The 19,349-nt window shown below is 46.3% G+C and overlaps 1 protein-coding gene across 8 annotated transcripts in view; it reads right to left on the bottom strand.

Moving 5' to 3' along the window:
- Nucleotides 1-19,349, bottom strand: part of LOC139381119 (dedicator of cytokinesis 1) — a 547,069-nt gene that overhangs the window by 395,640 nt on the left and 132,080 nt on the right. For all 8 annotated transcript variants that reach the window (XM_071124416.1, XM_071124412.1, XM_071124414.1 and 5 more), the window contains exon 23: nt 4,672-4,780. In XM_071124416.1, the coding sequence (XP_070980517.1) occupies nt 4,672-4,780 (109 nt within the window). The remainder of the gene's footprint in view (nt 1-4,671; nt 4,781-19,349) is intronic.

Here is a 19,349-nt window from a genome sequence, read left to right on the forward strand (position 1 = left end):
GAGTCATTATGCTTGTCTAGAGTCATTACACTTGTCTAGAGTCATTAGTCATTATGCTTGTCTAGAGTCATCAGTCATTAGGCTTGTCTAGAGTCATCAGTCATTATGCTTGTCTAGAGTCATCAGTCATTATGCTTGTCTAGAGTCATCAGTCATTATGCTTGTCTAGAGTCATCAGTCATTATGCTTGTCTAGAGTCATTATGCTTGTCTAGAGCCATCAGTCATTAGGCTTGTCTAGAGCCATTAGTCATTATGCTTGTCTAGAGCCATCAGTCATTATGCTTGTCTAGTCATCAGTCATTATGCTTGTCTAGTCATCAGTCATTATGCTTGTCTAGAGTCATCAGTCATTATGCTTGTCTAGAGTCATCAGTCATTATCCTTGTCTAGAGTCATTATGCTTGTCTAGAGCCATCAGTCATTAGGCTTGTCTAGAGCCATTAGTCATTATGCTTGTCTCGAGCCATCAGTCATTATGCTTGTCTAGAGCCATCAGTCGTTATGCTTGTCTAGAGTCATCAGTCATTATCCTTGTCTAGAGTCATTATGCTTGTCTAGAGCCATCAGTCATTAGGCTTGTCTAGAGCCATTAGTCATTATGCTTGTCTAGAGCCATCAGTCATTATGCTTGTCTAGAGCCATCAGTCATTATGCTTGTCTAGAGTCATTATGCTTGTCTAGAGTCATTATGCTTGTCTAGAGTCATCAGTCATTATGCTTGTCTAGAGTCATTATGCTTGTCTAGAGTCATTATGCTTGTCTAGAGTCATTATGCTTGTCTAGAGTCATTATGCTTGTCTAGAGTCATTATGCTTGTCTAGAGTCATCAGTCATTATGCTTGTCTAGAGTCATTATGCTTGTCTAGAGCCATCAGTCATTATGCTTGTCTAGAGTCATTATGCTTGTCTAGAGTCATCAGTCATTATGCTTGTCTAGAGTCATCAGTCATTATGCTTGTCTACTCATCAGTCATTATGCTTGTCTCGAGTCATTATGCTTGTCTAGAGTCATCAGTCATTATGCTTGTCTAGAGCCATCAGTCATTATGCTTGTCTAGAGTCATCAGTCATTATGCTTGTCTAGAGTCATTATGCTTGTCTAGAGCCATCAGTCATTATGCTTGTCTAGAGCCATCAGTCATTATTCTTGTCTAGAGGCATCAGTCATTATGCTTGTCTAGAGGCATCAGTCATTATGCTTGTCTAGAGTCATCAGTCATTATGCTTGTCTAGAGGCATCAGTCATTATGCTTGTCTAGAGGCATCAGTCATTATGCTTGTCTAGAGGCATCAGTCATTATGCTTGTCTAGAGTCATCAGTCATTATGCCTTTCTAGAGTCATCAGTCATTATGCTTGTCTAGAGTCATCAGTCATTATGCTTGTCTAGAGTCATCAGTCATTATGTACCAATGACCATAGTGCTATACTTTTGACCGGGGCCCATAAGCAAAGAGGAAATAAGGTACCATTGGGGACATGGCCACTGTTGAAGAGGATTAACAGTCTAACGGTGGGGAGGGGAGGGAGGGAGGGAGGGAGGGAGGGAGGGAGGGAGGGAGGGAGGGAGGGAGGGAGGGAGGGAGGGAGGGATATCAGAAAATACCTTGAGGAGGAGCTAAAGAGGAGGAACGCAGAGATGCCCCGGGACACAGAACAGGCCAGGTCAGAGAGAGATAGATGCCCCGGGACACAGAACAGGTCAGAGAGCGCAAGAGAGAGAGTGTGAGAGAGAGCACAAGAGAGAGCACAAGAGAGAGAGTGTGATAGAGAGCACAAGAGAGAACGAGAGAGATGCGTCGGGACACAGAACAGGTCAGAGAGAGAACACAGATATAGATAACAGTTGCAGAAGAAATACATATGAACACAGAGGGGAGGGAGGCACATGGAGAGATCTATTCAGAAAGACAATGAACACAGAGGGGAACAACACACAGACAACAATAGGAGATACAGTACCAGTCAAAAGTCTGGACACACCTACTTATTCCAGTTTTTTTTTTTTACTATTTTCTGCATTGTAGAATAATAAGTGAAAACTATGAAATAACACATATGGAATCATGTAGTAAACAAAAAAGTGTTAATTATACAAATCAAAATATATTGTATATTTCAAAAAGCCACCTTTTGCCTTGATGACAGCTTTGCACACTCTTGGCATTCTCTCAACCAGCTTCATGAGGTAGTCACCTGGAATGCATTTCCATTAACAGGTGTGCCTTGTTAAAAGTTAATTTGTGGAATTTCTTTCCTTTCCTAATGCGTTTGAGCCAATCAGTTGTGTTATGTTGTGACAAGGCAAGGGTGGTATACAGAAGATAGCCCTATTTGGTAAAAGAACAGCTCAAATAAGCAAAGACAAACGACAGTCCATCGTTACTTTAAGACATGAAGGTCAGTCAATCCTGGGAAATTTTCAAGAACTTTGAACGTTTCTTCAAATGCAGTAAAACCATCAAGCGCTGTGATTAAACTGGCTCTCATGAGGACCGCCACAGGAAAGGAAAACCCAGAATTACCTCTGCTGCAGAGGATAAGTTCATTAGAGTTAACTGCACCTCAGATTGCAGCCCAAATAAATGCTTCAGAGTTAAAGTAACAGACACATCTCAACATCAACTGTTCAGAGACTGCTTGAATCAGGCAGTTTATTGTCGAATTGTTGCAAAGAAACCACTACTAAAGGATACCAATAGAAGAAGAGACCTGCTTGGGCCAAGAAACAAGAGCAATGGACATTAGACTGGTGGAAATCTGTCCTTTGGTCTGAGGAGTCCAAACTTGAGATTTTTGGTTCCAACTGCCGTGTCTTTGTGAGATGCAGAGTAGGTGAACGGATGATCTCTGCATGTGTGGGTTCCACCGTGAAGCATGGAGGAGGAGGTGTGATGGTGTGGGGGTGCTTTGCCGGTGACACTGTCTGTGATTTATTTAGAATTCAAGACACACTTATCCAGCACGGCTACCACAGCATTCTGCAGCGATACGCCAACACATCAGGTTTGGGCTTAGTGGGACTATCATTTGTTTTTCAACAGGACAATGACCCAACACTCCTCCAGGCTGTGTAAGGGCTATTTGACCAAGAAGGAGAGTGATGGAGTGCTGCATCAGATGACCTGGCCTCCACAATCACCCGACCTCAACTCAATTGAGATGGTTTGGGATTAGTTGGACCGCAAAGTGAAGGAAAAGCAGTCAACAAGTGCTCAGCATATGTGGGAACTCCTTCAAAACTGTTGGAAAAGCATTCCTCGTGAAGCTGGTTGAGAGAATGCCAAGAGTGTGCAAAGCTGTCATCAAAGCAAAGGGAGGCTACTTCGAAAAATCAAAATTCTAAAAATATTTTTGTTTTAACACTTTTTTTAGTTACTACATGATTCCATGTGTGTTATTTCGTAGTTTTGATGTCTTCACTATTATTCTACAATGTAGAACATACTACAAAAATAAAGAAAAACCATTGAATGAGTAGATGATCTTAAAATCAATACACAGATGTATATATTTTTAAACCTGTATATTTAGTTCAAATAAATGAATGTTAGCAGGCAACATTAACCAGGTGAAGTTGTGTCATTTCTCTTGCGTTCATTGCACGCAGAGACAGGGTATATGCAGCAGTTTGGGCCGCCTGGCTCGTTGCCGCCTAATTTGCCAGAATTTTACGTAATTATGACATAACATTGAAGGTTGTGCAATGTAACAGGAATATTTAGACTTAAGGATGCCACCTGTTAGATAAAATACGTAATGGTTCCGTATTTCACTGAAAGAATAGATGTTTTGTTTTCAAAACTGATAGTTTCTGGAAATTGACCATATTAATGACCTAAGGCTCGTATTTCTGTGTCATTATGTTATAATTAAGTCTATGATTTGATAGAGCAGTCTGACTGAGGCAGCAGCAGGCTCGTAAGCATTCATTCAAACTTTTCTGCATTTGCCAGCAGCTCTTAGCAATGCTTGATGCACAGAGCTGTTTTGACTTCAACCCTATCAACTCCTGAGATTAGGCTGGCAATACTAAAGTGCCTATTAGAACATCCAATAGTCAAAGGTATATGACATACAACATACAAATGGTATAGAGAGAAATAAGTCCTATAATTCCTATATTAACTACAACCTAAAACTTCTTACCTGGGAATATTGAAGACTCATGTTAAAAGGAACCACCAGCTTTCATATGTTCTCATGTTCTGAGCAAGGAACTTAAACGTTAGCTTTCATACATGGCACATATTGCACTTTTACTTTCTTCTCCAACACTTTGTTTTTGCATTATGTAAGCCAAATTGAACATGTTTCATTATTTATTTGAGACTAAATAGATTTTATTTATGTATTATATTAGGTTAAAATAAAAGTGTTCATTGTTCATTCAGTATTATTGTAATTGTCATTATTACAAATATATATATTTAAAAAATAAATAAAAAATATTAGGCCAATTAATCGGTATCTGCTTTTTTTTGGTCCTCCAATAAATCGGTATTGGTGTTGAAAAATCCTAATTGGTCAACCTCTACTATAGACACATAGTGGACATGAGATGGGAACTAGAGACTGATATACACAGGGAGACAGAATGCATAGAATACCATGGAAACACAAAAGGCATCACTCTGAAGCAGAGCCAGACTATATGATTGATGTCCTACCTTCACCATGCCTGTGTTCTCAGAGTTGATGTTCATCATTTCATTGAAGGAAGTGAAGAGATTCCTCAAGGATTCCATGAAGTCTGCTTCTCCTTTGTTCTCATACAGTCTGGGGAGAGAGGAGAGACGGATGGACGGACGGAGGGAGTTAGGAGGGAGAAGAGGAGAGATGGAAGGAGGGAGGGAGGGAGGAAGTGGAGAGATGTATGGATGGACGGAGGGAGTTAGGAGGGAGAAGAGGAGAGATGGATGGAGAGAGAGGAGAGATGGATGGAGAGAGAGGAGAGATGGATGGAGAGAGAGGAGAGATGGATGGGGAGAGAAGAGAGATGGATGGAGGGAGAGGAGAGATGGATGGAGGGAGAGGAGAGATGGATGGAGAGAGAGGAGAGATGGATGGATGGATGGAGGGAGTTAAGAGGGAGAAGAGGAGAGATGGATGGAGGGAGAGATGGATGATAGAGGGAGGTAAGAGGGAGAAGAGGAGCGATGGATGGATGGAGAGAGTTAGGAGGGAGAAGAGGAGAGACGGATGTAGAGAGGAGAGATGGATGGAGGGAGAGGAGAGATGGATGGACGGACGGAGGGAGTTAGGAGGGAGAAGAGGAGAGATGGATGGAGGGAGGGAGAGGAGAGATGGATGGGGAGAGAGGAGAGATGGATGGAGGGAGAGGAGATATGGATGGATGGAGGGAGGGAGGTAGGAGGGAGAAGAGGAGAGATGGATGGTTAGGAGAGATGGGATGGACGGACGGAGGCAGGGAGTTAGGAGAGATGGATGGATGGACAGAGGGAGGTAGGAGGGAGAAGAGGAGAGATGGATGGAGGGAGAGGAGAGATGGATGGACAGACGGAGGGAGAAGAGGAGAGATGGGTGGAGGGAGAGATGGATGGACGGACGGACGGGAGGTAGGAGGGAGAAGAGGAGAGATGGATGGAGGGAGAGGAGAGAGGGATGGGGAGAAAAGAGATGGACGGAAGAGGGATAAGAGGAGAGAGGGGTGGTATTAGAGAATGAGGAAGAGAGTGGGAGAGAGAGAGGAGTGGAGAGAAAAAGGGAGGAGAGGAGGAATTAAAACCGATGATTTAGAGACCTTTCATGAAGTCCCTCCACACACAGAGACCTGCTGTTAGCTCACACAGAGATGTAAACAGGCCCCCTGTAGCCAGATGCCAGTTGGCCACTTCTCTGTCATTGTTATATCACTGTTCTCTACCCATCAAACCAGGGCCCACTGACTGTAGGCTCTGCATGGGTTCCCAATGCAAATACTAAACAAGATCAAAATACCTTGATCATTGCTGATCATCGTTAGCATCTAAAACAAGCGGGCTACTCCAGCCTGTCTGCTTCCAGCGCCAAAAGCAGGGAAAACATGGACGGACGGACGGACGGGAGGTAGGAGGGAGAAGAGGAGAGGTGGCAGGGTAGCCTAGTGGTTAGAGTGTTGGACTAGTAACTGGAAGGTTGCAAGTTCAAACCCCCGAGCTGACAAGGCACAAATCTGTCATTCTGCCCCTGAACAGGCAGTTAACCCACTGTTCCTAGGCCGTCATTGAAAATAAGAATTTGTTCTTAACTGACTTGCCTAAAAAAAAAAAACACAACGGCAAGTCCTGGCATACCAAAAGACTTATATGAATTAATTAATTAGCATATTCATCTGGAATACTTTACGTAGGGGGAAGAACAGTTCATGTACTGTGATTTATTGATGTAATGCGATCGCCAGGTACAAGGCTTTGTAACTGTTTTATAATGAAGGAATCAGGCTAGACGAGGTGTGGTATATGGCCATTATACCACGGCTAAGGGCTGTTATTAACCATGACTCAACCACGGCTAAGGGCTGTTCTTACCCATGACTCAACCACGGCTAAGGGCTGTTATTACACATGACTCAACCACGGCTAAGGGCTGTTCATACCCATGACTCAACCACGGCTAAGGGCTGTTCTTACCCATGACTCAACCACGGCTAAGGGCTGTTCTTACCCATGACTCAACCACGGCTAAGGGCTGTTCTTACCCATGACTCAACCACGGCTAAGAGCTGTTCTTACCCATGACTCAACCACGGCTAAGGGCTGTTATTACCCATGACTCAACCACGGCTGTTCTTACCCATGACTCAACCACGGCTAAGGGCTGTTATTACCCATGACTCAACCACGGCTAAGGGCTGTTATTACCCATGACTCAAACACGGATAGGGGCTGTTATTACCCATGACTCAACCACGGCTAAGGGCTGTTCTTACCCATGACTCAACCACAGCTAAGGGCTGTTATTACACATGACTCAACCACGGCTAAGGGCTGTTCTTACCCATGACTCAACCACGGCTAAGGGCTGTTCTTACCCATGACTCAACCACGGCTAAGGGCTGTTATTACCCATGACTCAACCACGGCTAAGGGCTGTTCTTACCCATGACGCAACCACGGCTAAGGGCTGTTATTACCCATGACTCAACCACGGCTAAGGGCTGTTCTTACCCATGACTCAACCACGACTAAGGGCTGTTCTTACCCATGACTCAACCACGGCTAAGGGCTGTTATTACCCATGACTCAACCACGGCTAAGGGCTGTTATTACCCATGACTCAACCACGGCTAAGGGCTGTTATTACCCATGACTCAACCACGGCTAAGGGCTGTTCTTACCCATGACTCAACCACAGCTAAGGGCTGTTATTACACATGACTCAACCACGGCTAAGGGCTGTTCTTACCCATGACTCAACCACGGCTAAGGGCTGTTCTTACCCATGACTCAACCACGGCTAAGGGCTGTTATTACCCATGACTCAACCACGGCTAAGGGCTGTTCTTACCCATGACGCAACCACGGCTGAGGGCTGTTATTACCCATGACTCAACCACGGCTAAGGGCTGTTATTACCCATGACTCAACCACGGCTAAGGGCTGTTCTTACCCATGACTCAACCACAGCTAAGGGCTGTTATTACACATGACTCAACCATGGCTAAGGGCTGTTCTTACCGATGACTCAACCACAGCTAAGGGCTGTTATTACACATGACTCAACCACGGCTAAGGGCTGTTCTTACCGATGACTCAACCACGGCTAAGGGCTGTTCTTACCGATGACGCAACCACGGCTAAGGGCTGTTCTTACCCATGACGCAACCACGGCTAAGGGCTGTTCTTACCCATGACGCAACCACGGCTAAGGGTTGTTCTTACCCATGACGCAACCACGGCTAAGGGCTGTTATTACCCATGACTCAACCACGGCTAAGGGCTGTTCTTACCCATGACTCAACCACGGCTAAGGGCTGTTCTTACCCATGACTCAACCACGGCTAAGGGCTGTTCTTACCCATGACTCAACCACGGCTAAGGGCTGTTATTACCCATGACTCAACCACGGCTAAGGGCTGTTCTTACCCATGACTCAACCACGGCTAAGGGCTGTTATTACACATGACTCAACCACGGCTAAGGGCTGTTCATACCCATGACTCAACCACGGCTAAGGGCTGTTCTTACCCATGACTCAACCACGGCTAAGGGCTGTTCTTACCCATGACTCAACCACGGCTAAGGGCTGTTCTTACCCATGACTCAACCACGGCTAAGAGCTGTTCTTACCCATGACTCAACCACGGCTAAGGGCTGTTATTACCCATGACTCAACCACGGCTGTTCTTACCCATGACTCAACCACGGCTAAGGGCTGTTATTACCCATGACTCAACCACGGCTAAGGGCTGTTATTACCCATGACTCAAACACGGATAGGGGCTGTTATTACCCATGACTCAACCACGGCTAAGGGCTGTTCTTACCCATGACTCAACCACAGCTAAGGGCTGTTATTACACATGACTCAACCACGGCTAAGGGCTGTTCTTACCCATGACTCAACCACGGCTAAGGGCTGTTCTTACCCATGACTCAACCACGGCTAAGGGCTGTTATTACCCATGACTCAACCACGGCTAAGGGCTGTTCTTACCCATGACGCAACCACGGCTAAGGGCTGTTATTACCCATGACTCAACCACGGCTAAGGGCTGTTCTTACCCATGACTCAACCACGACTAAGGGCTGTTCTTACCCATGACTCAACCACGGCTAAGGGCTGTTATTACCCATGACTCAACCACGGCTAAGGGCTGTTATTACCCATGACTCAACCACGGCTAAGGGCTGTTATTACCCATGACTCAACCACGGCTAAGGGCTGTTCTTACCCATGACTCAACCACAGCTAAGGGCTGTTATTACACATGACTCAACCACGGCTAAGGGCTGTTCTTACCCATGACTCAACCACGGCTAAGGGCTGTTCTTACCCATGACTCAACCACGGCTAAGGGCTGTTCTTACCCATGACTCAACCACGGCTAAGGGCTGTTATTACCCATGACTCAACCACGGCTAAGGGCTGTTCTTACCCATGACGCAACCACGGCTGAGGGCTGTTATTACCCATGACTCAACCACGGCTAAGGGCTGTTATTACCCATGACTCAACCACGGCTAAGGGCTGTTCTTACCCATGACTCAACCACAGCTAAGGGCTGTTATTACACATGACTCAACCATGGCTAAGGGCTGTTCTTACCGATGACTCAACCACAGCTAAGGGCTGTTATTACACATGACTCAACCACGGCTAAGGGCTGTTCTTACCGATGACTCAACCACGGCTAAGGGCTGTTCTTACCGATGACGCAACCACGGCTAAGGGCTGTTCTTACCCATGACGCAACCACGGCTAAGGGCTGTTCTTACCCATGACGCAACCACGGCTAAGGGTTGTTCTTACCCATGACGCAACCACGGCTAAGGGCTGTTATTACCCATGACTCAACCACGGCTAAGGGCTGTTCTTACCCATGACTCAACCACGGCTAAGGGCTGTTCTTACCCATGACTCAACCACGGCTAAGGGCTGTTCTTACCCATGACTCAACCACGGCTAAGGGCTGTTATTACCCATGACTCAACCACGGCTAAGGGCTGTTCTTACCCATGACTCAACCAAGGCTAAGGGCTGTTATTACCCATGACTCAACCACGGCTAAGGGCTGTTATTACCCATGACTCAACCACGGCTAAGGGCTGTTCTTACCCATGACTCAACCACAGCTAAGGGCTGTTATTACACATGACTCAACCATGGCTAAGGGCTGTTCTTACCGATGACTCAACCACAGCTAAGGGCTGTTATTACACATGACTCAACCACGGCTAAGGGCTGTTCTTACCGATGACTCAACCACGGCTAAGGGCTGTTCTTACCGATGACGCAACCACGGCTAAGGGCTGTTCTTACCCATGACGCAACCACGGCTAAGGGCTGTTCTTACCCATGACGCAACCACGGCTAAGGGTTGTTCTTACCCATGACGCAACCACGGCTAAGGGCTGTTATTACCCATGACTCAACCACGGCTAAGGGCTGTTCTTACCGATGACTCAACCACAGCTAAGGGCTGTTCTTACCCATGACTCAACCACGGCTATGGGCTGTTATTACCCATGACTCAACCACGGCTAAGGGCTGTTCTTACCCATGACTCAACCACGGCTAAGGGCTGTTCTTACCCATGACTCAACCACGGCTAAGGGCTGTTCTTACCCATGACTCAACCACGGCTAAGGGCTGTTCTTACCCATGACGCAACCACGGCTGAGGGCTGTTCTTACCCATGACTCAACCACGGCTAAGGGCTGTTCTTACCCATGACTCAACCACGGCTAAGGGCTGTTCTTACCCATGACTCAACCACGGCTAAGGGCTGTTATTACCCATGACTCAACCACGGCTAAGGGCTGTTATTACCCATGACTCAACCACGGCTAAGGGCTGTTCTTACCCATGACTCAACCACAGCTAAGGGCTGTTATTACACATGACTCAACCATGGCTAAGGGCTGTTCTTACCGATGACTCAACCACAGCTAAGGGCTGTTATTACACATGACTCAACCACGGCTAAGGGCTGTTCTTACCGATGACTCAACCACGGCTAAGGGCTGTTCTTACCGATGACGCAACCACGGCTAAGGGCTGTTCTTACCCATGACGCAACCACGGCTAAGGGCTGTTCTTACCCATGACGCAACCACGGCTAAGGGTTGTTCTTACCCATGACGCAACCACGGCTAAGGGCTGTTATTACCCATGACTCAACCACGGCTAAGGGCTGTTCTTACCGATGACTCAACCACAGCTAAGGGCTGTTCTTACCCATGACTCAACCACGGCTATGGGCTGTTATTACCCATGACTCAACCACGGCTAAGGGCTGTTATTACCCATGACTCAACCACGGCTAAGGGCTGTTCTTACCCATGACTCAACCACGGCTAAGGGCTGTTCTTACCCATGACTCAACCACGGCTAAGGGCTGTTCTTACCCAAGACTCAACCACGGCTAAGGGCTGTTCTTACCCATGACGCAACCATGGCTAAGGGCTGTTCTTACCCATGACACAACCACGGCTAAGGGCTGTTCATACCCATGACTCAACCACGGCTAAGGGCTGTTCTTACCCATGACTCAACCACGGCTAAGGGCTGTTCTTACCCATGACTCAACCACGGCTAAGGGCTGTTCTTACCCATGACTCAACCACGGCTAAGGGCTGTTCTTACCCATGACTCAACCACGGCTAAGGGCTGTTCTTACCCATGACTCAACCACGGCTAAGGGCTGTTCTTACCCATGACGCAACCACGGCTAAGGGCTGTTCTTACCCATGACGCAACCACGGCTAAGGGCTGTTCATACCCATGACTCAACCACGGCTAAGGGCTGTTCTTACCCATGACTCAACCACGGCTAAGGGCTGTTCTTACCCATGACTCAACCACGGCTAAGGGCTGTTCTTACCCATGACTCAACCACGGCTAAGGGCTGTTCTTACCCATGACTCAACCACGGCTAAGGGCTGTTCTTACCCATGACTCAACCACGGCTAAGGGCTGTTATTACCCATGACTCAACCACGGCTAAGGGCTGTTCTTACCCATGACTCAACCACGGCTAAGGGCTGTTATTACCCATGACTCAACCACGGCTAAGGGCTGTTATTACCCATGACTCAACCACGGCTAAGGGCTGTTCTTACCCATGACTCAACCACAGCTAAGGGCTGTTATTACACATGACTCAACCACGGCTAAGGGCTGTTCTTACCCATGACTCAACCACGGCTAAGGGCTGTTCTTACCCATGACTCAACCACGGCTAAGGGCTGTTATTACCCATGACTCAACCACGGCTAAGGGCTGTTCTTACCCATGACGCAACCACGGCTGAGGGCTGTTCTTACCCATGACTCAACCACGGCTAAGGGCTGTTCTTACCCATGACTCAACCACGACTAAGGGCTGTTCTTACCCATGACTCAACCACGGCTAAGGGCTGTTATTACCCATGACTCAACCACGGCTAAGGGCTGTTATTACCCATGACTCAACCACGGCTAAGGGCTGTTCTTACCCATGACTCAACCACAGCTAAGGGCTGTTATTACACATGACTCAACCACGGCTAAGGGCTGTTCTTACCCATGACGCAACCACGGCTAAGGGCTGTTCTTACCCATGACTCAACCACGGCTAAGGGCTGTTATTACACATGACTCAACCACGGCTAAGGGCTGTTATTACCCATGACTCAACCACGGCTAAGGGCTGTTATTACACATGACACAACCACGGCTAAGGGCTGTTCATACCCATGACTCAACCACGGCTAAGGGCTGTTCTTACCCATGACTCAACCACGGCTAAGGGCTGTTCTTACCCATGACTCAACCACGGCTAAGGGCTGTTCTTACCCATGACTCAACCACGGCTAAGGGCTGTTCTTACCCATGACTCAACCACGGCTAAGGGCTGTTATTACCCATGACTCAACCACGGCTAAGGGCTGTTCTTACCCATGACTCAACCACGGCTAAGGGCTGTTATTACCCATGACTCAACCACGGCTAAGGGCTGTTCTTACCCATGACTCAACCACGGCTATGGGCTGTTCTTACCCATGACTCAACCACGGCTAAGGGCTGTTATTACCCATGACTCAACCACGGCTAAGGGCTGTTATTACCCATGACTCAACCACGGCTAAGGGCTGTTATTACCCATGACTCAACCACGGCTAAGGGCTGTTCTTACCCATGACGCAACCACGGCTATGGGCTGTTCTTACCCATGACTCAACCACGGCTAAGGGCTGTTCTTACCCATGACGCAACCACGGCTAAGGGCTGTTATTACCCATGACTCAACCACGGCTAAGGGCTGTTCTTACCCATGACTCAACCACGGCTAAGGGCTGTTCTTACCCATGACGCAACCACGGCTAAGGGCTGTTATTACCCATGACTCAACCACGGCTAAGGGCTGTTCTTACCCATGATGCAACCACGGCTAAGGGCTGTTCTTACCCATGACTCAACCACGGCTAAGGGCTGTTCTTACCCATGACTCAACCACGGCTAAGGGCTGTTATTACCCATGACTCAACCACGGCTATGGGCTGTTCTTACCCATGATGCAACCACGGCTAAGGGCTGTTCTTACCCATGACGCAACCACGGCTAAGGGCTGTTCTTACCCATGACGCAACCACGGCTAAGGGCTGTTCTTACCCATGACTCAACCACGGCTAAGGGCTGTTCTTACCCATGACTCAACCACGGCTAAGGGCTGTTCTTACCCATGACTCAACCACGGCTAAGGGCTGTTCTTACCCATGACGCAACCACGGCTAAGGGCTGTTCTTACCCATGATTCAACCACGGCTAAGGGCTGTTCTTACCCATGACTCAACCACGGCTAAGGGCTGTTCTTACCCATGACTCAACCACGGCTAAGGGCTGTTCTTACCCATGACGCAACCACGGCTAAGGGCTGTTCTTACACATGACTCAACCACGGCTAAGGGCTGTTCTTACCCATGACTCAACCACGGCTAAGGGCTGTTCTTACCCATGACTCAACCACGGCTAAGGGCTGTTCTTACCCATGACTCAACCACGGCTAAGGGCTGTTCTTACCCATGACTCAACCACGGCTAAGGGCTGTTCTTACCCATGACTCAACCACGGCTAAGGGCTGTTCTTACCCATGACGCAACCACAGCTATGGGCTGTTCTTACCCATGACTCAACCACGGCTAAGGGCTGTTCTTACCCATGACGCCATGCGGAGGTCCTGGATATATCCCTTAGCCGTGGTATATTGGCCATATATCACAAACCCCCCAGGTGCCTAATTGCTGTTATAAACTGGTTACCAACCTAACCATATCCTAACCATATCACGTTGAGCATTGGCTACACAGCGGGAAATGGTTCAACTCTGAGACTGTCGATCCCTACAGAATAAGAGCAAATCTTAGACACTAATTACTAGTCCGCAGCTAGATATAATTAATATAATTATCAACTGTGTGTAGTGACTCTTTTGTCTTTCCCGCTCTTTCTCAGTCCACACAGACTTCCCAGTCCACACAGACTTCCCAGTCCACACCCACTTCCCAGTCCACACCCACTTCCCAGTCCACACCCACTTCCCAGTCCACACCCACTTCCCAGTCCACACCCACTTCCCAGTCCACACCCACTTCCCTTTGTCCACCAAGCCGTCATATTGGCTGAGCCCACTAGGGAACCTCATCATTTCCTTGTAACCAGATCTACTGTTTGTTTGTGTATGCATTTCTGTGATTGTAAATAAATGATTAAGACAATTGGTTTATGGATGACTCATAGTGAACACTGGGTTCGTGCAGATAACCAACAATTTACGACGTTTGGAATGAGACTAACGCGAGGTAAAGAAAAATTAATTAATTTAAATACTAACTGATCAGATGTTAAAATATCTGAAGAGTTATAATTAGGAAAATTATAAATTTGTAATCTGAATATTTTCCTTGGTGCCCCGACTTCCTAGTTAATTACATTTACATGATTAGTATAATCACGTAATAATTATTACAGAGAAATGATTTGGTTAAATACCAGTCTTCACTTTTAATGATACCGAAGACACGACAGTATGGAGGAATCTGGACTGTAACAGTTTGTATGGAGGAATCTGGACTGTAACAGTTTGTATGGAGGAATCTGGACTGTAACAGTTAGTATGGAGGAATCTGGACTGTAACAGTTAGTATGGAGGAATCTGGACTGTAACAGTTAGTATGGGAGGAATCTGGACTGTAACAGTTTGTATGGAGGCAGAATCTGGACTGTAACAGTTAGTATGGAGGAATCTGGACTGTAACAGTTAGTATGGAGGCATCTGGACTGTAACAGTTAGTATGGAGGAATCTGGACTGTAACAGTTAGTATGGAGGAATCTGGACTGTAACAGTTAGTATGGAGGAATCTGGACTGTAACAGTTAGTATGGAGGAATCTGGACTGTAACAGTTTGTATGGAGGAATCTGGACTGTAACAGTTAGTATGGAGGAATCTGGACTGTAACAGTTAGTATGGAGGAATCTGGACTGTAACAGTTTGTATGGAGGAATCTGGACTGTAACAGTTTGTATGGAGGAATCTGGACTGTAACAGTTAGTATGGAGGAATCTGGACTGTAACAGTTTGTATGGAGGCAGAATCTGGACTGTAACAGTTAGTATGGAGGAATCTGGACTGTAACAGTTAGTATGGAGGCATCTGGACTGTAACAGTTAGTATGGAGGCATCTGGACTGTAACAGTTAGTATGGAGGCATCTGGACTGTAACAGTTAGTATGGAGGAATCTGGACTGTAACAGTTAGTATGGAGGAATCTGGACTGTAACAGTTAGTATGGAGGAATCTGGACTGTAACAGTTAGTATGGAGGAATCTGGACTGTAACAGTTTGTATGGAGGAATCTGGACTGTAACAGTTTGTATGGAGGCAGAATCTGGACTGTAACAGTTAGTATGGAGGAATCTGGACTGTAACAGTTAGTATGGAGGCATCTGGACTGTAACAGTTAGTATGGAGGAATCTGGACTGTAACAGTTTGTATGGAGGCAGAATCTGGACTGTAACAGTTAGTATGGAGGAATCTGGACTGTAACAGTTAGTATGGAGGAATCTGGACTGTAACAGTTAGTATGGAGGAATCTGGACTGTAACAGTATGGAGGAATCTGGACTGTAACAGTTTGTATGGAGGAATCTGGACTGTAACAGTTAGTATGGAGGAATCTGGACTGTAACAGTTAGTATGGAGGAATCTGGACTGTAACAGTTAGTATGGAGGAATCTGGACTGTAACAGTTAGTATGGAGGAATCTGGACTGTAACAGTTAGTATGGAGGAATCTGGACTGTAACAGTTAGTATGGAGGAATCTGGACTGTAACAGTTAGTATGGAGGAATCTGGACTGTAACAGTTAGTATGGAGGAATCTGGACTGTAACAGTTTGTATGGAGGCAGAATCTGGACTGTAACAGTTAGTATGGAGGAATCTGGACTGTAACAGTTCGTATGGAGGAATCTGGACTGTAACAGTTAGTATGGAGGAATCTGGACTGTAACAGTTAGTATGGAGGAATCTGGACTGTAACAGTTAGTATGGAGGAATCTGGACTGTAACAGTATGGAGGAATCTGGACTGTAACAGTTTGTATGGAGGAATCTGGACTGTAACAGTTTGTATGGAGGAATCTGGACTGTAACAGTTAGTATGGAGGAATCTGGACTGTAACAGTTAGTATGGAGGAATCTGGACTGTAACAGTTAGTATGGAGGAATCTGGACTGTAACAGTTAGTATGGAGGAATCTGGACTGTAACAGTTAGTATGGAGGCAGAATCTGGACTGTAACAGTTAGTATGGAGGAATCTGGACTGTAACAGTTAGTATGGAGGAATCTGGACTGTAACAGTTAGTATGGAGGCAGAACCTGGACTGTAACAGTTAGTATGGAGGAATCTGGACTGTAACAGTTAGTATGGAGGAATCTGGACTGTAACAGTTAGTATGGAGGAATCTGGACTGTAACAGTTTGTATGGAGGAATCTGGACTGTAACAGTTAGTATGGAGGAATCTGGACTGTAACAGTTAGTATGGAGGAATCTGGACTGTAACAGTTAGTATGGAGGCAGAATCTGGACTGTAACAGTTAGTATGGAGGAATCTGGACTGTAACAGTTAGTATGGAGGAATCTGGACTGTAACAGTTAGTATGGAGGAATCTGGACTGTAACAGTTAGTATGGAGGCAGAATCTGGACTGTAACAGTTAGTATGGAGGAATCTGGACTGTAACAGTTAGTATGGAGGAATCTGGACTGTAACAGTTTGTATGGAGGAATCTGGACTGTAACAGTTAGTATGGAGGAATCTGGACTGTAACAGTTTGTATGGAGGCAGAATCTGGACTGTAACAGTTAGTATGGAGGAATCTGGACTGTAACAGTTCGTATGGAGGAATCTGGACTGTAACAGTTAGTATGGAGGAATCTGGACTGTAACAGTTAGTATGGAGGAATCTGGACTGTAACAGTTAGTATGGAGGAATCTGGACTGTAACAGTATGGAGGAATCTGGACTGTAACAGTTTGTATGGAGGAATCTGGACTGTAACAGTTTGTATGGAGGAATCTGGACTGTAACAGTTAGTATGGAGGAATCTGGACTGTAACAGTTAGTATGGAGGAATCTGGACTGTAACAGTTAGTATGGAGGAATCTGGACTGTAACAGTTAGTATGGAGGAATCTGGACTGTAACAGTTAGTATGGAGGCAGAATCTGGACTGTAACAGTTAGTATGGAGGAATCTGGACTGTAACAGTTAGTATGGAGGAATCTGGACTGTAACAGTTAGTATGGAGGCAGAACCTGGACTGTAACAGTTAGTATGGAGGAATCTGGACTGTAACAGTTAGTATGGAGGAATCTGGACTGTAACAGTTAGTATGGAGGAATCTGGACTGTAACAGTTTGTATGGAGGAATCTGGACTGTAACAGTTAGTATGGAGGAATCTGGACTGTAACAGTTAGTATGGAGGAATCTGGACTGTAACAGTTAGTATGGAGGCAGAATCTGGACTGTAACAGTTAGTATGGAGGAATCTGGACTGTAACAGTTAGTATGGAGGAATCTGGACTGTAACAGTTAGTATGGAGGAATCTGGACTGTAACAGTTAGTATGGAGGCAGAATCTGGACTGTAACAGTTAGTATGGAGGAATCTGGACTGTAACAGTTAGTATGGAGGAATCTGGACTGTAACAGTTTGTATGGAGGAATCTGGACTGTAACAGTTAGTATGGAGGCAGAATCTGGACTGTAACAGTTTGTATGGAGGCAGAACCTGAAACTGCATCCCTGTAACTCTGTGTACGGTGCAAGACAGGAGATTAGGCCTCTATTATCTCATCCCCACAACATGGCTTGTATCCCAATCCCTTACACAAAGCATGTAAATCTCCCCAAACGGGAATGAAACTATAAAACGAGCTGCTTTGTGGGGGAATAAAACTAACCATCTCTGGAGTGTTACTGAGTAAAACACACGTTACTCTATAATCTACTTCCTGCTACACTGCTGAGGGGGACATGGCATGTTTAGAGGGGGTTACTTCCTGCTACACTGTTGAGGGGGACAAGACATGTTTAGAGGGGGTTACTTCCTGCTACACTGTTGAGGGGGACAAGACATGTTTAGAGGGGGTTACTTCCTGCTACACTGTTGAGGGGGACAAGACATGTTTAGAGGGGGTTACTTCCTGCTACACTGCTGAAGGGGGACAAGACATGTTTAGAGGGGGTTACTTCCTGCTACACTGCTGAAGGGGGACAAGACATGTTTAGAGGGGGTTACTTCCTGCTACACTGCTGAAGGGGGACAAGACATGTTTAGAGGGGGTTACTTCCTGCTACACTGTTGAGGGGGACAATACATGTTTAGAGGGGGTTACTTACTGCTACACTGCTGAAGGGGGACAAGACATGTTTAGAGGGGGTTACTTCCTGCTACACTGTTGAGGGGGACAAGACATGTTTAGAGGGGGTTACTTCCTGCTGCACTTCTGAAGGGGGACAAGACATGTTTAGAGGGGGTTACTTCCTGCTACACTGCTGAAGGGGGACAAGACATGTTTAGAGGGGGTTACTTCCTGCTACACTGCTGAAAGGGGACAAGACATGTTTAGAGGGGGTTACTTCCTGCTACACTTCTGAATGGGACAAGACATGTTTAGAGGGGGTTACTTCCTGCTACACTGCTGAGGGGGACATGGCATGTTTAGAGGGGGTTACTTCCTGCTACACTGCTGAATGGGACAAGACATGTTTAGAGGGGGTTACTTCCTGCTACACTTCTGAATGGGACAAGACATGTTTAGAAGGGGTTACTTCCTGCTACACTGCTGAATGGGACAAGACATGTTTAGAGGGGGTTACTTCCTGCTACACTGTTGAGGGGGACATGACATGTTTAGAGGGGGTTACTTCCTGCTACACTGTTGAGGGGGACATGACATGTTTAGAGGGGGTTACTTCCTGCTACACTGCTGAAGGGGGACAAGAAGGTATCCACATTACTTGACCTTGTCCACATTTTGTTGTATTACAGCCTCAATTTAAAATGAATTCAATGGAGATGTTGTGTCACGGTCCTACACACAATACCCCATTCATGTTAAAAATTGAATTATGTTTTTA

The sequence above is a fragment of the Oncorhynchus clarkii genome, chromosome 23, assembly GCF_045791955.1.
Source record: "Oncorhynchus clarkii lewisi isolate Uvic-CL-2024 chromosome 23, UVic_Ocla_1.0, whole genome shotgun sequence".
Classification (NCBI taxonomy): domain Eukaryota; kingdom Metazoa; phylum Chordata; class Actinopteri; order Salmoniformes; family Salmonidae; genus Oncorhynchus; species Oncorhynchus clarkii.